The 16,299-nt window shown below is 38.3% G+C and overlaps 1 protein-coding gene across 1 annotated transcript in view; it reads left to right on the top strand.

The window, feature by feature from the left end:
* Positions 1-16,299, top strand: part of METAP1D (methionyl aminopeptidase type 1D, mitochondrial) — an 88,449-nt gene extending 72,150 nt beyond the window's left edge. The window contains exons 3-10 of the mRNA XM_077883666.1: positions 788-937; positions 2,371-2,519; positions 3,100-3,142; positions 6,427-6,590; positions 13,241-13,338; positions 14,714-14,761; positions 15,694-15,772; positions 15,896-16,299. Of these exons, the coding sequence (XP_077739792.1) occupies positions 788-937; positions 2,371-2,519; positions 3,100-3,142; positions 6,427-6,590; positions 13,241-13,338; positions 14,714-14,761; positions 15,694-15,772; positions 15,896-15,974 (810 nt within the window). The 3' untranslated portion in view covers positions 15,975-16,299. The remainder of the gene's footprint in view (positions 1-787; positions 938-2,370; positions 2,520-3,099; positions 3,143-6,426; positions 6,591-13,240; positions 13,339-14,713; positions 14,762-15,693; positions 15,773-15,895) is intronic.

The following is a 16,299-nucleotide window of genomic DNA, read 5'->3' as shown; positions in this document are numbered from 1 at the left end:
AAACCTTGGGACTGAAAGAAGCTCTGTGTGTAAAATAGTATTTATTTTCTGAATACTGCCCATAGGTTTAAGTAAGCAGTGGAGAATGTTCTACAAGGGTGATCAGAGTTGAATGTTTTGAGTTGGGGGGGGGGGTTCTTTGTTTGTTTTTGACAAGTGATGGAAATGTTCTAGGTATTTTTTAGGTACTTAAAAAAGAGAGAGAAAGAAAGAAAAAGAAAAGAAAGCTGTTGGGTTTTGTTCTCTAGTCCCTTCTTAGTTTGGGTACAGTTGCAGAGTGTAAGAAAAGTGTATACGTAATAGGCTTCAGTGGACTTGACAGTCAGCCTTTTACATATATTCATTCGGAGAGGGTGTTGTGAGCTATCCTTTGCATAAATTTTATCTTTGTGTTAAGAAGATGAAAGTGCTCTTAATTAGCCATTTGGCAATTTGGAAGCTTGGTGCTCTTTTTCCATCAATGGCAAGAATGCTCCTTACAGGGTTGGGAGGAGGAAGAAAAGAAAACTACTGTTTGTTTTGACCAGAAGTCTACTTCAGACCAGTTTGACTCAAAGCACAGTAAGGTTAACAGACCATCCAGAGGCAGCACTCACAGGCAATGTTAAGTTCAAAAGGGCAGGGGAAGGAACCGGGGGCAGCCTGGAGGGTCTGTCCTGCTGGCTTCGGAGGTCGGTGCTCCGGCAGGAAGGGCAGAGCTCCATGAAGCAGGAGGCTGTGTCCGACAAAATGATCCCATTGTCGTGTGCTGGGTTCTGATCTTCATTTTCAATCCTTTTTCCTCAAGCACATAAAGAAGCCAGACTATGTGACGACAGGCATTGTACCCGACTGGGGAGACAGCATAGAAGTTAAGAATGAAGATCAGATTCAAGGGCTTCGTCAGGCTTGTCAGCTGGCCCGTCATGTCCTCCTCCTGGCTGGGAAGAGTTTAAAGGTGGCGTCTCACCAAGCCTCTGGACTTCCATAGGGACAACAAGCCCTCCTCTCTTCCCTCTCCCCCTTTAACTCTTCTTTTGTACACATCCACTTTGTTAAAAATCAAGTAAAGCCTTGGGGTGGGGGGAAAGGGATTTTATTATTTTATGTGTTCGTTCTAGAGGTAGCTTAAAATCCAAATGCAGTTTTAAGTAGCAGGATTCCGGAGAGGCTTTGGGCCCAGTCAGCCTGTCCGGCGTGATCAATGGCAGACAGCTCTGACTTCCGCCCCTTCATTCCTGCCTGTAGTTTCTGCTTTTATTCCCCACGTTATTTCTGTGCCTGAAAAGTTGTTCGGCCTCATCCTTTGTCTCCTATTTTCTTGCATTAGCTCTGCAAAGAAGGATTAGAGCACATACACAAAGCTGTGCGTAATATAGAAACGTAATTACAGACAACTGTCTTACTACAAGATTTAGTTCTTTCAGAATAATCTGAAGCCCCCTGCTTTATGAGAATCATTTATTAAAAAAGAAAAAAAAAAAAAAGTACGGGCCTGAAGTTTCCAGAAGGTGGGCAGAATTTAGGAAGTGAATCTCCATGATGAAATCACTTAGGGTATCATCTGTGTAATGAACTTGTTAGAGCAACATAACTAAGCATGATGTGAATAACAAGTAACACAATATTTAATAAAAGATTTTGGTTTAGAATTTTATTTAGGACTCAGGAGTTTACGGAACACTTGTAAACTCATGCACTCGTAAAACTCAATTTTAGGGTTTTTTTTTTTTTTTTTTTTTTTTTTTTTTTTAGTTTGAGAGCAATCGGATGCCTTCTGATAAGGGAGACATATTTTTTAAAAAACACAATGGGTTTATTTAGGCATGAAAGAAATCGAGATTTGTGAAAACCAAATTTCTACAATATGTATCAGACTGAGTTTTTAAAATAATGATCTATAATCTTCACATCATTGTTGCTAAGCCCGTGTGAGCTTTCGCTGAGATAAAAAGGTGTGGGCCGACTTACTTCTTCAAGCCCTGTCATCTAAACTGAAGACACTTTTGAGAATTTATTTATAAGCTTCAGTTAGCCTGAGGCACTAACCCTTGAGGAAGAGGAAGGAATTGCCTAAGAACATATTTGTGAAGTGTTCAGGCTCAAAGGGAGTCATGTCATTTAATGACTCACAGATAATTTAAAGCATCTTAGGGTTTAGAGTTTCCATTTCCTAACAGCCCATAATGCCATCGTATACCCAAAGAATTGTCCAAAAGGCACAACTTAAATATTTAATGTTAATCACCATTAATTAAAATGTTGTATCACACGTTTATCCCAGTAAATCTATACAGCCTCATCTAAAAGCGCTGTAGCTATAGACATGGTCAGTGAGTGCAGGAAATGTCTTCAACTGTTGCTACACAATTTCTTTATTTAATATTTTAGGTTGACATGACAACTGAAGAGATAGATGCTCTTGTCCATCAGGAAATCATCCGTCATGATGCTTATCCCTCACCTCTAGGCTATGGAGGTTTTCCAAAATCTGTTTGTACCTCTGTAAACAACGTGCTATGTCATGGTATTCCTGACAGGTATTCATTGCTTAATAACATATTCTTCCTTTGGAAACTAAAACATGAAACTAAGATCTATAACATATGTTGAAAGACACTAGTTTAATTGAAACCCACCTGCAAACTTTTGAAACTGATTATGGTAAAACAAAAATTTTGAAGTATTTTGCTTCTAAGTGGACATAATTTAATGTTTGTTGAAGCAGCGTGTAATCCAAAAAGGTCCTGGTTCATGAAATACTTCTTTTGCCTTCTTAGATTTCAACCATATAAATGGTAAAACCCCAAATGTAGGCAAATATAGGTTATCAACTACTGTTTCAGCTCCTTGCAAAATTAAAGTAACTGATAAGTACATTTTTTAAAGAATTTTAAAAAGATTTTTAAACAATGGCAATATGTTCATATTCTGTATTTCTTGGAAAATTTGACGTGACTAACATAACTTAAAGATTAGATATAGTTATTCTATTTATTCCTCTTCTACTCCAAATTATCATTGAAACTCACCGGGTCTGTGATAGTCTTAGGTATTTATTTTTTACGTTGCTTTTATTGAGATCTGTCTATCACCATTTCTATTCTGTTTACGTTTCAGTCGACCTCTTCAGGATGGAGATATTATCAACATTGATGTCACGGTGAGTAAATAATATAAAAAATAGTCTTTGATCAACTTCAGAATTGCTGGTAGCAACAGGAAGAATTGTGGATTGAAAATGTGAACTGCACCAAGGGAAGTGCTGTTTACTTCTAGACCCAGACGCAAGCAGCTGGTTTCCTTTTTTGTCTTTAACTCCGTGTTTATTCCAAGTAAACCCAGGCCTGACTTGAATTTAGGGCTGGAATCAGATGCACTGAGATCAATGTTGGCCTAAGTGAAATGTCAACCCAATCCTGCTATGTGTCATGTTTTTGAGAAGGTGTAATTGTTATTGATCCACTGTGTAGTTAATGCAGAGCACCACAGCACTGGGCAGCTGCTGAAGCTAGATATGTATGAGATGAGCTAACGCGAAGAAAGCCAGCATTTTTCCTTCACTCTGCCAAGATTGATCTTCCTCTTCCTGCTGATTTTGAGTGGGGCCTGTCATTATCTTACTCTGTCATTAGGGGCTACATTGGCCTGTGTGTGTCAGTCTATTTGGACAGCAACTCTTTTGCTAGCAGTGTTCCTTAGATTTATTAAAATCCCTGAAGGGTAACGTCGTGTTCCATTGGTGGTATGGAGGATAGAGAGAGTCTTGAACTCGGAGCTTGCAAGCCGAGTGGTTTTCTCTCTGAACCTGACTTTTTACCAACTGGTTTAACAACCGTGCTTTTAAATAACAACCCAAAGTAATTTGACATGGGAACTTCAAATTGTACAACCTCTATCTTTTTCTTGGATTATTTGTGCTTTGACAGTTGATTTTACTAAGAAACTTTGTAACGGTCCCTCTGGATTATGTAGGTTATAAATAAATTCTCTGCATCTGATTAATAAATAAGTTTTAAATATATAAATAAAATTTAATCATCTGGTGAGAACTAGTTGAGATGGACAACTGAGGAAATATTTTCCATAGTAGTTATTTTGTATCCAGACCATGAATTTAGATAGCATGGGAATGAAGTAGAAATTGGCGTCCAGTAGTTGAGTTCGGTCAAATTTTTAGTTGCTTAAATTAACTCACCCTCTTTTCTGCGTATCAGTTTGTATGATGATAGAGCCAAAGATTCTTTTATTGCTGCTACTCTTTCATATATCATTTTGCCCTACTTAGAATACTTGAACATTTGCTTCACATATATTCTGTTGGTTTATCTTTCCAACTCAGAATCATATAGAAGGAGATATTTTATGAAGTATACCTGAAATAAAATATTTTTCATGACATACTTTTCATTCAATTGTAACTGATTTGGGGGTTTTACATTTATTATCTCACCTAATCACCCTCTAATAAAATATTGCTACTTTTAAAGGAAATCAGAACACTTTCCTACTGCTTCCAGTGCATACAAAGAGACTATCTCATGCCTTTTCTGTTTCCTGAAGACTTTTAATACATTTTTAACATTCAAATATTTCACAGTTGCAAAACTCATAAAGCAACATATAATATTTCAAGTGTCTAGAAATGCGAAAGAGTCAAGAAAACATATAGGTCACTATCTTAATAAATCATATTTCTTTTTTTTTTTTTACTCCTCCCCACAAATTCTGCTTCTTTTGAGATATGTTGTTAAGTGAAAGATTCCATTATCAGATCCTATACTTCTATCAGAAAATATTCCTCATGCATTTTATAATTGTTTACATCTAGTATATCACAAGAAAACAGACCGCTTTCCCCCTAGAAAGTCAAATGTTAAAAAACAAATTGTGAGATGCCTAGAGTAGTTGCTCAATAAATATTTGTTTAATGAATGAAGTACAAAACAAAAATAGTTTGTAAGCACAAACCCTAATTTTAGATAACTGCCATAGACTTTCAAAAGTATTGTTATTTTCATATATATTGAATCTTTCACACATTTTGAAAGCTAGCAAAAAGTAATATAAAAAACAAAGATTTTTAAGAATATTTTTAACCTAAATAACAGTTATGTAAACACTGGATTAGACATCTTTAAAAACAATTACTCATATTAGTGACTATAATGTATTTGTGTATAAAATCAAACTTGTACTTTCTTGGTTTGCAAATGGGAATGAATGTATAAAACACTACTCTATTGGAGGTAATTAAGGTCATTTGACATAGTAGAGAAAACATTTGATTCGAAGCCAATAATCCATCATGTTAATCTGGATCTACCTCTGTGTTCTGCCGCTAACCTTAGACAAGTTACCTGTTTATGCCCAGGCTTCTGACTTATAAAGTGGAGACCGAATAAAGATGTTTCCTGCTTCCCTTACAGAGTGTAGTAGAGTATTTTTTTTTTTTAGCACAGAATAATATACAGGTTTAAGACATTGACTCAGTATTAAAATAGAAAGCTCAGATAAATATCTTTTTTATAAGTTTCTGCATTCTGCATGAGAAAGAGAAATGTGAAAAATAATCACATAGATCAAATGAATGCAAAATGACAATTTCCGTGCTATATCTAAGGATCAGTATTCAACAGTGTCTTCCACCTTCTATATTTATTATCATGTTTTGTTGACTATTGACGTTTATAACGAATCTGGTATTTTTCAAGATCCTATAGTGCCTACTGAATCATTAACGACTGATAAAATTATATTTTCTGTAATTTTATTCTTAAGCTTATTTTGTTATATCTTAATCCTTTAAACCCCCATGTGTAGTGTTTCCTGTTAACATTCTGCTATCTGGAACATTTGACTAAAGTTTCACTTCCAGACAGGATCTTTCTATAACATATTTCATTCCCATATTGAATCACTTCAGTTCTTGGAACTAAATTCTCCCACTGTCTAATACTGACGTGTCTATTTCATTTCTTATTATCTATCACTTCCAAGTGCAGAATTAGTAAATAAAAGATCAAGTATCTTTCTGACACTGAAGAAACTTTTCACTGTGTTAAATACTTCTAGGCCCTCTAGACCTATTGTAGTAATTGTGGGTCAGTGTCTTTAGTCACTAATTTATGAATATGTAGTTTTGTCTTCCCAGAAATGAAGTGAGGAATCAAAATATTATACCAGCATTGCTAATCATAATGCTGAAATAGCCATTCTAGTTACGTATTTATTTTTAAATTTTGTGACATCATTGTATGGCTTCATCTTTTTAATTTCTGAAGGCAAATTCAGAAGCATATCTTTCTTTTGTAGGGAAACTTGAAAGTAATTCTGGAAGAGTGAAACCTATGAATCTACTAAATACATAAATGAACACAATATATACTTTGGGAGAGTACATTTTTAAAAACAAGGCCATATTTTTAAATGTTTGCCTGTGTTTAGGTCTATTACAATGGCTACCATGGAGACACCTCTGAAACGTTTTTGGTGGGCAATGTGGATGAATGTGGTAAAAAGTTAGTGGAGGTTGCCAGGAGGTGTAGAGATGAAGCGATTGCAGCTTGCAGAGCGGGGGCTCCCTTCTCTGTAATTGGAAACACAATCAGGTAAGCCTGACACTGACAAGTAAAGGGAGGGTTGGCAAATGGTACAAAGGTTATTGGTGGCTTGGTACAAAGTTGATGACATGTTTTATGATTCAGAACCATCATTTCAGTCTGATATCAGTATATGAACTGCCAAGCTGCAATGCTGTTCCCTGGGTTAAAAAAAAAAAAAAAAAAAAAAAAGATTTTAAAACAGTGAATTATACTAGGGTCAGCAGGAAACTTACAGGAGCAGCAAGCAATATTTATATGACTCCTTTAGTTTTAGCTCAACATATAGGTCTGGAGCGTTGCTTTCCTCAAAATCACACCAAACGTGGAAGAAAGTACGTAGGAAGGGGATAAGCATCCCAAACTCTTGGATAATGAAACGGGAGGAAAGCTAAATTTTATAAAGGAATGAAGTGAAATCTATTCCTGTGATACAAAGATAAAAAACATTGGCTCAAGGAAGCCTTACCTTTCAAATCAGTGGATTAGCAAACAGGCTGAAAGGGTGAGCCTACATCCTTCTCTACATTTTTCCTGTAAACCATTGTTTATTTTCCAAACAGTATATACTAGGTTTGCTTTTTGAGTGTATGTGTATTTTCTGAATTCCAGCCTTTCCCCGTAATCTGTTACCTACTTTGAGATCTTTTTTTTTTTTTTTTTTACCCCCATAATTGTTTTGGAGTAGACATACAGAATATGTGTTTTCATTTAAAAGTAATGCATTTTGTTAAAGATGATCACATCAGTACCTTCAAAAGTACTGTTCTCATTAATAAGAACCATTGAATACTTCCCGTTTGTCTAAAGGATGGAAGGCTTAGTCACCTTGAAAAGATGCTGCCTTTTTTCTTCGTAAGCCCTCAAATACTTTAAGAAAAAAGGCAGTAAAATATCAGTTAAATGTATTTATGGCTTTAAAAATATTGTAACAATGTCTGAATCAAACTTTAGTAAAATCTCTTTGGGTTATATCTGAGAAGCTTTTATTGAAGACTTTGAACAAAATTGTGTTTTTGACAGTTTTAAATTATAGGCTAACTAGCCTGGGAAAAAAGGATAGTGTCTCTCTGTTCTTTCATAGGAAATGTTGAATCAGACCCCTACTGGGAAAAGAAATTTAATGCATATCTCACTATCTTACTGTCCATGAATATAATAGAAATGAATTCAAAATGCAGTTTTATTTTTGCAAATGGGATGAGTCGATAGATGTATCTCATATTTTTGAACACCTAGGGTTCAACAAATTTACTGGTGGTGCTCTTGCATTTTAACAAAATTTATTCTTCAGTCGAAGGGGGCAGAGAACACTAGATTCTTATTCAAGCATTCTATCGAGCTCTGCATTCATGGCTGTGTCTAAAGGGCATGTCAGCCTTTGATTCTCTCTGAGAGGTAATTATCCTTTTCCTGTCACGGAACAACAAATGATAGCTAACTACAGAGGCACATTTGCAGTAGTCACATTCATCAACTGCAGAAAAAAAAATTCAATTTAATTGTGCAACACAGCTGCACATGGGCTTTTGAGCATTTCTGTTGTTCTCCCTGTCTCGCTATTCCTCCCTCCAGATCTATTTTTTAAACTTTTTTTCTGGTTATTTTTTCCCCTTTTTGTCTCTTCTTCCATTTTTACTCTCTGTACTTTCTTGTTAAAGTAATTTTCCTTTGTGGCTCTCATTCTTTTTTCCCCATTGAAGGCTATGAATGTAGAAAATTATCACAATTACTCATATAATTGAGCCTCTTTGTAGCAAGTGCAACTCCAGTAGCCTTTCTCCATCATGAAAATGGTTTCATTATAGGGTTTTTCATATTCTCTGACACCATCTACACAGAGGAACAGGCGTGCAGATGAGATGTGCTAGGAACAGGCTAGATCAGTAAGGTCACAGTAGGAATAATTAGCTCTGCTATGGAAAGAGCATCTAGGCCTTTTACTGCTACATAAATGTACTGTCCGTGGCTTTTAGTCACAAAAAAACTTACTAACAAATGGAGCTCCCGCCTACTACTTTGAAAAAAAGATTTGTATCAACACTACAATTTTCCATCATTAAGACTAATAACACAGAGCCTAGTATACATCAAGGGGAATAAAAAGAAAAATCTCACATTCAAGTGGCGGCTGGGTGCTGACCTTTGTTCCCTTTTTTTGTGTACGACTTAACTCTTTACAAAAAAGAGCCACACGCCACACCAACATGCAGGTGAACTCCAGCTAGTACTAGCAAAGCATAGCATTCAGTCGGAAAATCTGATAAATCTCCATGCAGGATAATGCATTTCATTACATATTCACTACATTAATTCTAGCTACATAAAAAAAAAAAAGAAAAGGAAGAAGAAGAAGAAGAGTAGAATTGAAAGTGACATTGGATTTTAGCTATCTGGGTGCAAAGGTCAGTTTTTGCAGAGTATGAATTTGCATGTATAAGCTCCTTTGAAAATCAGATCAGTCCCAACAACTACACTTACAAAACTATGTGAAAAATAATAGACAATGAACTTTTTACTTTTACCCTGATACATTTCATTATTTAGATGGCTTACGTCTGCCACCAGGGACTAACAAATGTTGAGCCAGTGTTTCTGGACATGTATTATTTTGCCTTTTCTCATTCAGGCAAAATCTCAACGGAGTAAATAAACAAACAATCTCCACCTTTAAGCCAAAAGTACTTGGAATCATTACAGATGAAGGTTTACAAACATCTTTCAACCCAGTCTCATTTATTTTAAGATATTCACCGTCTTTTGCATAGCCTCCCTCTACTGATACACCATGAAAAGAACATTCAAGCTTCTTTTATTAGGAGTGTGTTACCAAAACCCCAGTGATCTTTATAGGAAATTTTGAAATTCTCTGAAGCCTGTAAAGGTAGGAGGATGTCTCTGAAGGCGTACTGGCTAAAATAGTTTAATGAAAAGGGCTCCCTGTGTGCCCTTTTGCTTCATGAGGATGGCTAGTGATCTTTAGGTTACAGTGTTATTACATGCACTGCACTTCCATTTGCTTTAAATTATTTCTAAAGCTGTATATTCACATGTTCTCTAGATGATATGATCTGTACATATGAGAATATTGTGAATGTGTAGATTCATGCATCCCAAATATGTGACAGTTCAATCAAAAATAATTTAAACTTATAGTTGTAAATGTCATGATGAAAGTATCAATAAATGGTTTTTAATGTTTAATTCATAAGTATATGTTTTGATATTAATTTAGAAGAATATAAAGCAGATTTTTAAAAATAATCTCTTTCTATTAGATTATGCACATTTAAACAATAAGTGGCTCAGGCAAAATAAGTCATTTTAATGTCATCTGTGATGGATTTTTCTTGACAGCTACTGTAAATTACAATTACACTGCTTCTCTCTGCACATGAAAGTAAGCACTGCAATAAATTATCTTTTATTTCAATCCATCATGTCTGCTTTTCGGAAACAGAAAACCTCAAATAAAAGTTCAGCGCTATTGTAAGAAAAATACAGTAATTTGTGATCCAGCTTGAAACAAAAAAATGTACCACTCATTTGGAAAACGGTCGTTGGCTTTCAAAAATATTACTAATTGTACTTAAACATTCCTCGTCATTAGAGGGAATCCTTGGACTCCTACATTCCTTCATCCTAAGACTGCTGTTTAAGATAAAAATCTGGAAAGACCGAACTTGGAAAATCAGGTGCCATTTAATTAGAGATGTGACCGTTTGGAAATTAATGCTGTTTATAGGATTCAGGTAAAAATAGTGATCAAACTGTTTCCACGTGAATTTTTATTTCTTGAGAAGAGTGTGCACTTAACCACAGTCCTCCTCTGCCCTCTTGGGGTATGTATTCTTAGTCACAAAATGTAGCTGAAGCATATTAAGAATTTTAATTTATCTAGACAGTCTTTCCAATTGAGGAAAACAACCTCAGAAAGGGAATTAAATGGAAGAAAATGGTCACAAGATGAAATTCCTGAAGAGGGGAACCATAACTGCAACATGAACTGTAATAATAGTATGATTTAAAAGTAAGTTCGGAAACTACACTTGTACAAGGTCTTCTTCGCTCCCCTCCTCTCCCTCCCCAAATAGTCCCTGTGAAGGACTTCAAATCATAAATGCGCTCAGGCTCATGGGTAAGTGTCATGCTGTCTGAGAGGATTTTTACTTAGAGGAAATCAGAACAGAACAGCTAATACCAGGAGAATTCTGTGCAGTAGGTTTCAGCAGAAAGAAGGCAGATCCTCCTGAGTGGAATGTCCAGGGCAGCAAGACCCTCTGCTCAGAGGCGGGCATGGCCCTGTGACGGCTGGTGCTGGGGGAGCAGCCTCGGCATCTCTTGGGCACCCCTACTTGCCCCATTGTTTCCATCTCCCTCAACACACCAGTTAGGAGAAGCACACATGCTCCACCTTCCCGTGGGCTACAGTCAGGGTTACCACTACTTGCTTTCATGGTAAAGTGGAATTTGCTACTACAGGTCATTCGGGTTGGCTCTAGGAAGTCGGGTTTCTAGCCTAGAGTCAGGGTACATAATCTCGTGCTTCCCCTATATGCCAAAATAGTAGAAGGGGCATGATTTTAAATAGTAGTTAGAAACATTAGTGAGATCTTATCCCATTTAGTCCCAGTAAGTATGTGTTAAAAAGCTCACTACAAATCCAAAAGGGAAATACCCTGAAAAGCAGACCAGAAATATATACTTAGCTCCTGGGAATCAAGCATTGAGATGGGTGCTCAGCCAAGGCACTGAGCGAAATTTGTCCAGTTCTTTTCCTCTTTCCACCCGGCTGTGAAATCCTGACCTTGGCATTCATGACACATCCATTCTATGATACTCCTGTAACCATAAGTTCCAGCAGGATCCAGGCAGTAAATTGTTGTAGGAGAATGCACTCAAATATCTTTAGCCACTTGTAATTGCACAGCTTCTTTTATGAAGAGGAATGAGAGGTGTGATGGCGGAGGGACCCCAAGTGTTTTTTCCGAGTGGGCTTTCTTCCTTTCCTCTCATCAGAAATTAAAATGAAGATTGCCATTGTAACACACATTTAAGATGTAGCCGTGATGCCTGCCAATCAGTTAGATCCTAGGTGGGTTTTTTTTTTTTTTTTCTTTTAAGGAAAGAAAATAGAACGGTTTATATTGAATCTTCTTTAGAATCGTTGAGGTGTGTTGGGTCTGAAGTCACATAATTTATAGGTTTAGGTAGAACCCATTCTTGTAAAAAAAAAAGTCTAGATGATTATTGTCTTTATCTAATAATCTCTCTCTACCTTCTATCCACTTTCCGTTCTCTGTTTTTATTCAGAAATTGTGTGGTACAAATAGAAACACCTTGAAAAGTTTTTATACCACCTGCCCCATGTGCAAAGAGACACAGAAATAACTATAACCATAAAGTACAACTTTAAGAGATATAAATGTTGACTTATTCCTGTCATCGACACATGCATGGCTTACCTATTTCTGCACTATCGGTTACATGGAAATTAAATCTGAATGAGAGGCTGTCCATCTGCTTTTTATAGTGACATCCTGGTCTATGGGAAGGTATCTTGCAGGTCTGGAGATGAAAGTTAAACATGTTCAGAAATAAGTGTACTGACACAAATGCTTACAGAGATGCTGCCTTTGAGTTCATGTTCAACTAAACCTAGGGTCTATTGGAAACTCTAGTTTGGGATCTAAGAACTTGGACTTTGATAAGAATTTAAATAATAGTCCTATAAATCCTGATCCATTGTTATGGTTAGGGTTAAGGTGCTATGCCCCTCATCCGCATGAAAATATAAATTGTTAATGATTTATATGCTCTTATCTTTCTCGTGCTCCTAGAAATGAATGTGTTCACCTGATTTCAAAAACAACTTCTTAACTTTTAGGTGAAGATTTTAGGGTTGGATTCTATATGCCAGACTTCATTTATGGAACCCAGTACATTTGCATGTAGAAAGAACTAATAAAGCATTAAGAATTAGGAATCACAATACTGGCTTCTCTGAGGCATCACGGTGATTATAAGCACTCGGTGTGAATTTTGTTAATGACCTAGGTCTTGAGTGGAAATCCCAAATGATCACAAAGTTTTGGAGTATTTCAAGAATAGTGACAACAAGATTTGACCTTTTGTGTGAGTATGTCTGTTTCTAAAATGTATAATGTTTTGAAATAGGCCAGAATAAGGAAACTGTAAAAGCAGGAGGTCACATTTCTAGATTGCATTTTGGTTTCTCTCTTCAGTTCCCAAATCACTAGTAATTTGCACAGTCTTTTGTGAAACCTTATACAAACCAGGCAAGTTTTTATGACCTGCATTCTATGCACAGGTATCTTGGTTATGCATACCAATCTGTGTATGTGTGCGCACACACTCATTTGTTGTCTAAAAGGCCTTGTTCGAATGCTGTACTAAGGTAAATGAAGCAAACTACTACGTTAAGTTACATACCTTTTATCTTCCTTTATCCAAAGGGAGTCATTGCATGCAATGGTAAAAATTTTAATTATTCCAGAATAATGAATATATTAATGTTATCATCCGACTCTAAGTATAACTGATTTTTTTCTCTTTTAGAGACTATTTTAAAGTGACTTTATCTAAATATGCATTAAAAACTTACCTAATTTAAGTATTTTGTTTGATCCCTTTTAAAGCCACATAACTCATCAGAATGGTTTGCAAGTCTGTCCACATTTTGTGGGGCATGGAATAGGATCTTACTTTCATGGACATCCAGAAATTTGGCATCATGGTAAGAAAGTTGATTTGGGAGCTATCTATTGAATGGAATCAGAATAAGGCAGTTTGGCTCCTGGTGTTCCTCTAACTTTGAATTCATATGATCATCCTTTTGTGTGTATTCGTGTGTGTGTGTGTGTGTGTGTGTGTGTGTGTGTATGGCGGGGGTTGGCATTGGGGGGGGGGTGGTTACTTAATTGTAACCAGCACATTACTATGTTACTGGATTAGAGCCCAGCAGTTTCAGTCTCAGAATAGGGTTTATTTTGCTTTTTGTCTTCCCCTGAAGGGTGATGGCTGGAAGGCATAAGGGATATTTGTCTAGAAAAAGTTGCTGAAAACAAAATGCCACTGCATGAGTGTCCCAGCAGCATGCACATATGACTGTTTTCCATTTTTCTTTTTCTACCCCCGTCTCTAACCGCTGACTGTTGTGGTTAAACTTCATTACATCCTACACAGCGTTGACAGCTGATGTATTTAGCAGCATGTACTCTTTAGTGCTTTCTAGATGATACCCACCCTTGTATTCCTTCCTCAGAACCTCCTGCTTGTCACTGCCTGGGTGTGCACCCTACAATGAGAAGGCAGGGGTGGGCCAGAAGCAGTGGGAGGATTTGGGTTAGGGTAGGAGGCAGTCCTATAGAGTGCCTCCCAACAAGGGACTGCACACCTGGATGGGGACTGAAGGAAAGTTGGGCCTTGACCTGTGGGCTTGGGCTGAAAGCAGTCCCTAGAGGAAATACTGCCCAGAACCCATTCCCTGGAAGATCCCCATGGACCCAGCAGGTCCATACTCCTTTTACACCAAAGAGCACTCCTTGAGACAGCCCTGAAGGGAATCCAGGCAGGAGCGCAGAAAGAGTGTCTCAGGCCTATGCCCGGCCCTGCACTAACACCTGACCTTATTTCAACCCCCACCCCCCCACCCCACTTTAACCTGCACCCTAAGTGGCCTCCTTCCCTTTGTATCAGTTCCCCAGGGTATTTTACTCTTTGGGGTGGCAGGGAGGGCCTAGGACCCAGTGAAGCCAGGAGACCTGGAAGCAAGTGGCCAGGGGTTTGTGAAGGTTGTCTAAAACACCCAACAGGTGTCTAAAACACCCAGGCTGCCTCTCTGAGGCTTTGGTGCACCCTTCCCGGTGTCCTTAATCCCAAGCAAAGAAAATGTAAAGGCTAAGGCTCAGAACCCGTGTGTTTAAACCCTTGGTGATAGCCACTACCAGGATTCTAGAAATCTCCATCCTTCCTTCTACCCTAAAAGGAAAAAGTAAATAAAATGACCAAGTTTTGTTTTGTTTTGTTTTAGGCAATCCTCCTCCTCTAATTCTGCTTCTCTCTTTCTCTCATTTCTCACTCCCCCTTTTCCATATTTTTTTGTTTTGCAGCAAATGACTGTGACCTACTCATGGAGGAGGGAATGGCGTTCACCATAGGTCAGTGCCCAGGCTCCCCTTCAGAGAGCCGTGGCTCCCTGGGTGGAAGCTGCAGCGCTGGCCTAGGCCAGGCAGTCCCATAAAGGAATAATAAAGCCAATCAGCGTAATGAAATAATTCAGATGCATAGCAAATCTGATTAAATAATATCCTTGAGCCCCATCTTCCTAAATCAGATACTTACCGACACATTTAGGAGACGGCAGCCATCCAACCTCTAATTCTGTTACCAGCATAATGTAGTGTTTGGGTTTTTTTTTGTTTGTTTGGTTTGGTTTGGTTTTGGTTTTTTTGTTTTGTTTTGTTTTGTTTTTTCCATAACACCCAGTAACTAGAAGTGATCGTGTCCCTTGCTCCCTGTCCGCAGCAAGTGATACGTACTGTCTGGCGGCCCATTCCTGGCTGATCATGTGATCGGTGTCACCACCAAATTCCAATCATCCAAGACCCTAAAGGCATCATATTTCTGACTGTGATACTTAATGGAGAAGCAATTAGAGTGAAATAAGAAAATTGTTATTTGCTGATTAATGAACATTTTAAGCATGTTTTAAAAATTCAAATATTTTTTAAAACTGACTGGTATTTATAAGAGGGACTGGTGTTTGGGTGGTTATTATCCACGGGGTCCTAATTAAGGCTTGATTAAAATGCCCTTTTTTTCTCAAAAAAAATACGAACTAGGCGACTTCATACATTTTTTGAATGCGGTAGTGTTTCCTCTTCCTACTGTTTAGTTTGTAGTATACTATGTAAGCAACGTCAATTATCAGCCCCTGCGAGCTGACAACATGAACCCACGGGGGGAGCACTTGGGGGGAGGGGAGGAGAACCTTCTTATTCTCCCCCCCCTTTTTTTTTCATAATCAGCCGAAACCATATTTGACAAGAACATGATTAGATCACTGCAGTAAATATTTTCCCTCTTACAGAGCCAATCATAACCGAAGGATCCCCTGAATTTCAAGTCCTGGAAGATGCCTGGACTGTGGTCTCCCTGGACAATCAAAGGTGTTTGCTCTCGGTGCTATTGCCTTGAAATTATATGGGAAGGGAATGTGGGTCCGACGGCTCCGGCTGCTGTTCCCCGCCCCGCGGGCGCTTTCTGGCGGCCTGACCGCGCGTGTGTTTCAGGTCCGCCCAGTTCGAGCACACAGTGCTCATCACGTCGGAGGGCGTGCAGGTCCTGACCAAGCTGCCCCACGAGGCCTGAGGAGCCGCCCGGAGGTCGCAGAGGCCCGGCGCTTTTTATCCTAAATTGCTGAAATCCAGCTGGAGAACTTGTAGAAGACACCGGCGACCGGGAGGTCACGTAGTAACCAAACTAGCATCTAGTTTTGGAAAAACCCGGGGGGGATTGGGGGCAGCTGGCAAGTCAGAGCTCCAGCCCGGATCCTGGCTGGGGCTTGGCTTCCCAGTGGGGAGGGGACCTGGGGGACATGGGGACGCCCTCGCTTAGAGATGAGGGGCTTCTCCAGATGCCTGCTTTTCTCTTTCCCGTGTCTTGACCGCCCAAGTAAAACGCTTTCCCCTCCTAA

Source organism: Canis aureus, chromosome 34 (assembly GCF_053574225.1).
Source record: "Canis aureus isolate CA01 chromosome 34, VMU_Caureus_v.1.0, whole genome shotgun sequence".
Lineage (NCBI taxonomy): Eukaryota > Metazoa > Chordata > Mammalia > Carnivora > Canidae > Canis > Canis aureus.
This window is presented reverse-complemented; position numbering and strand designations above follow the sequence as displayed.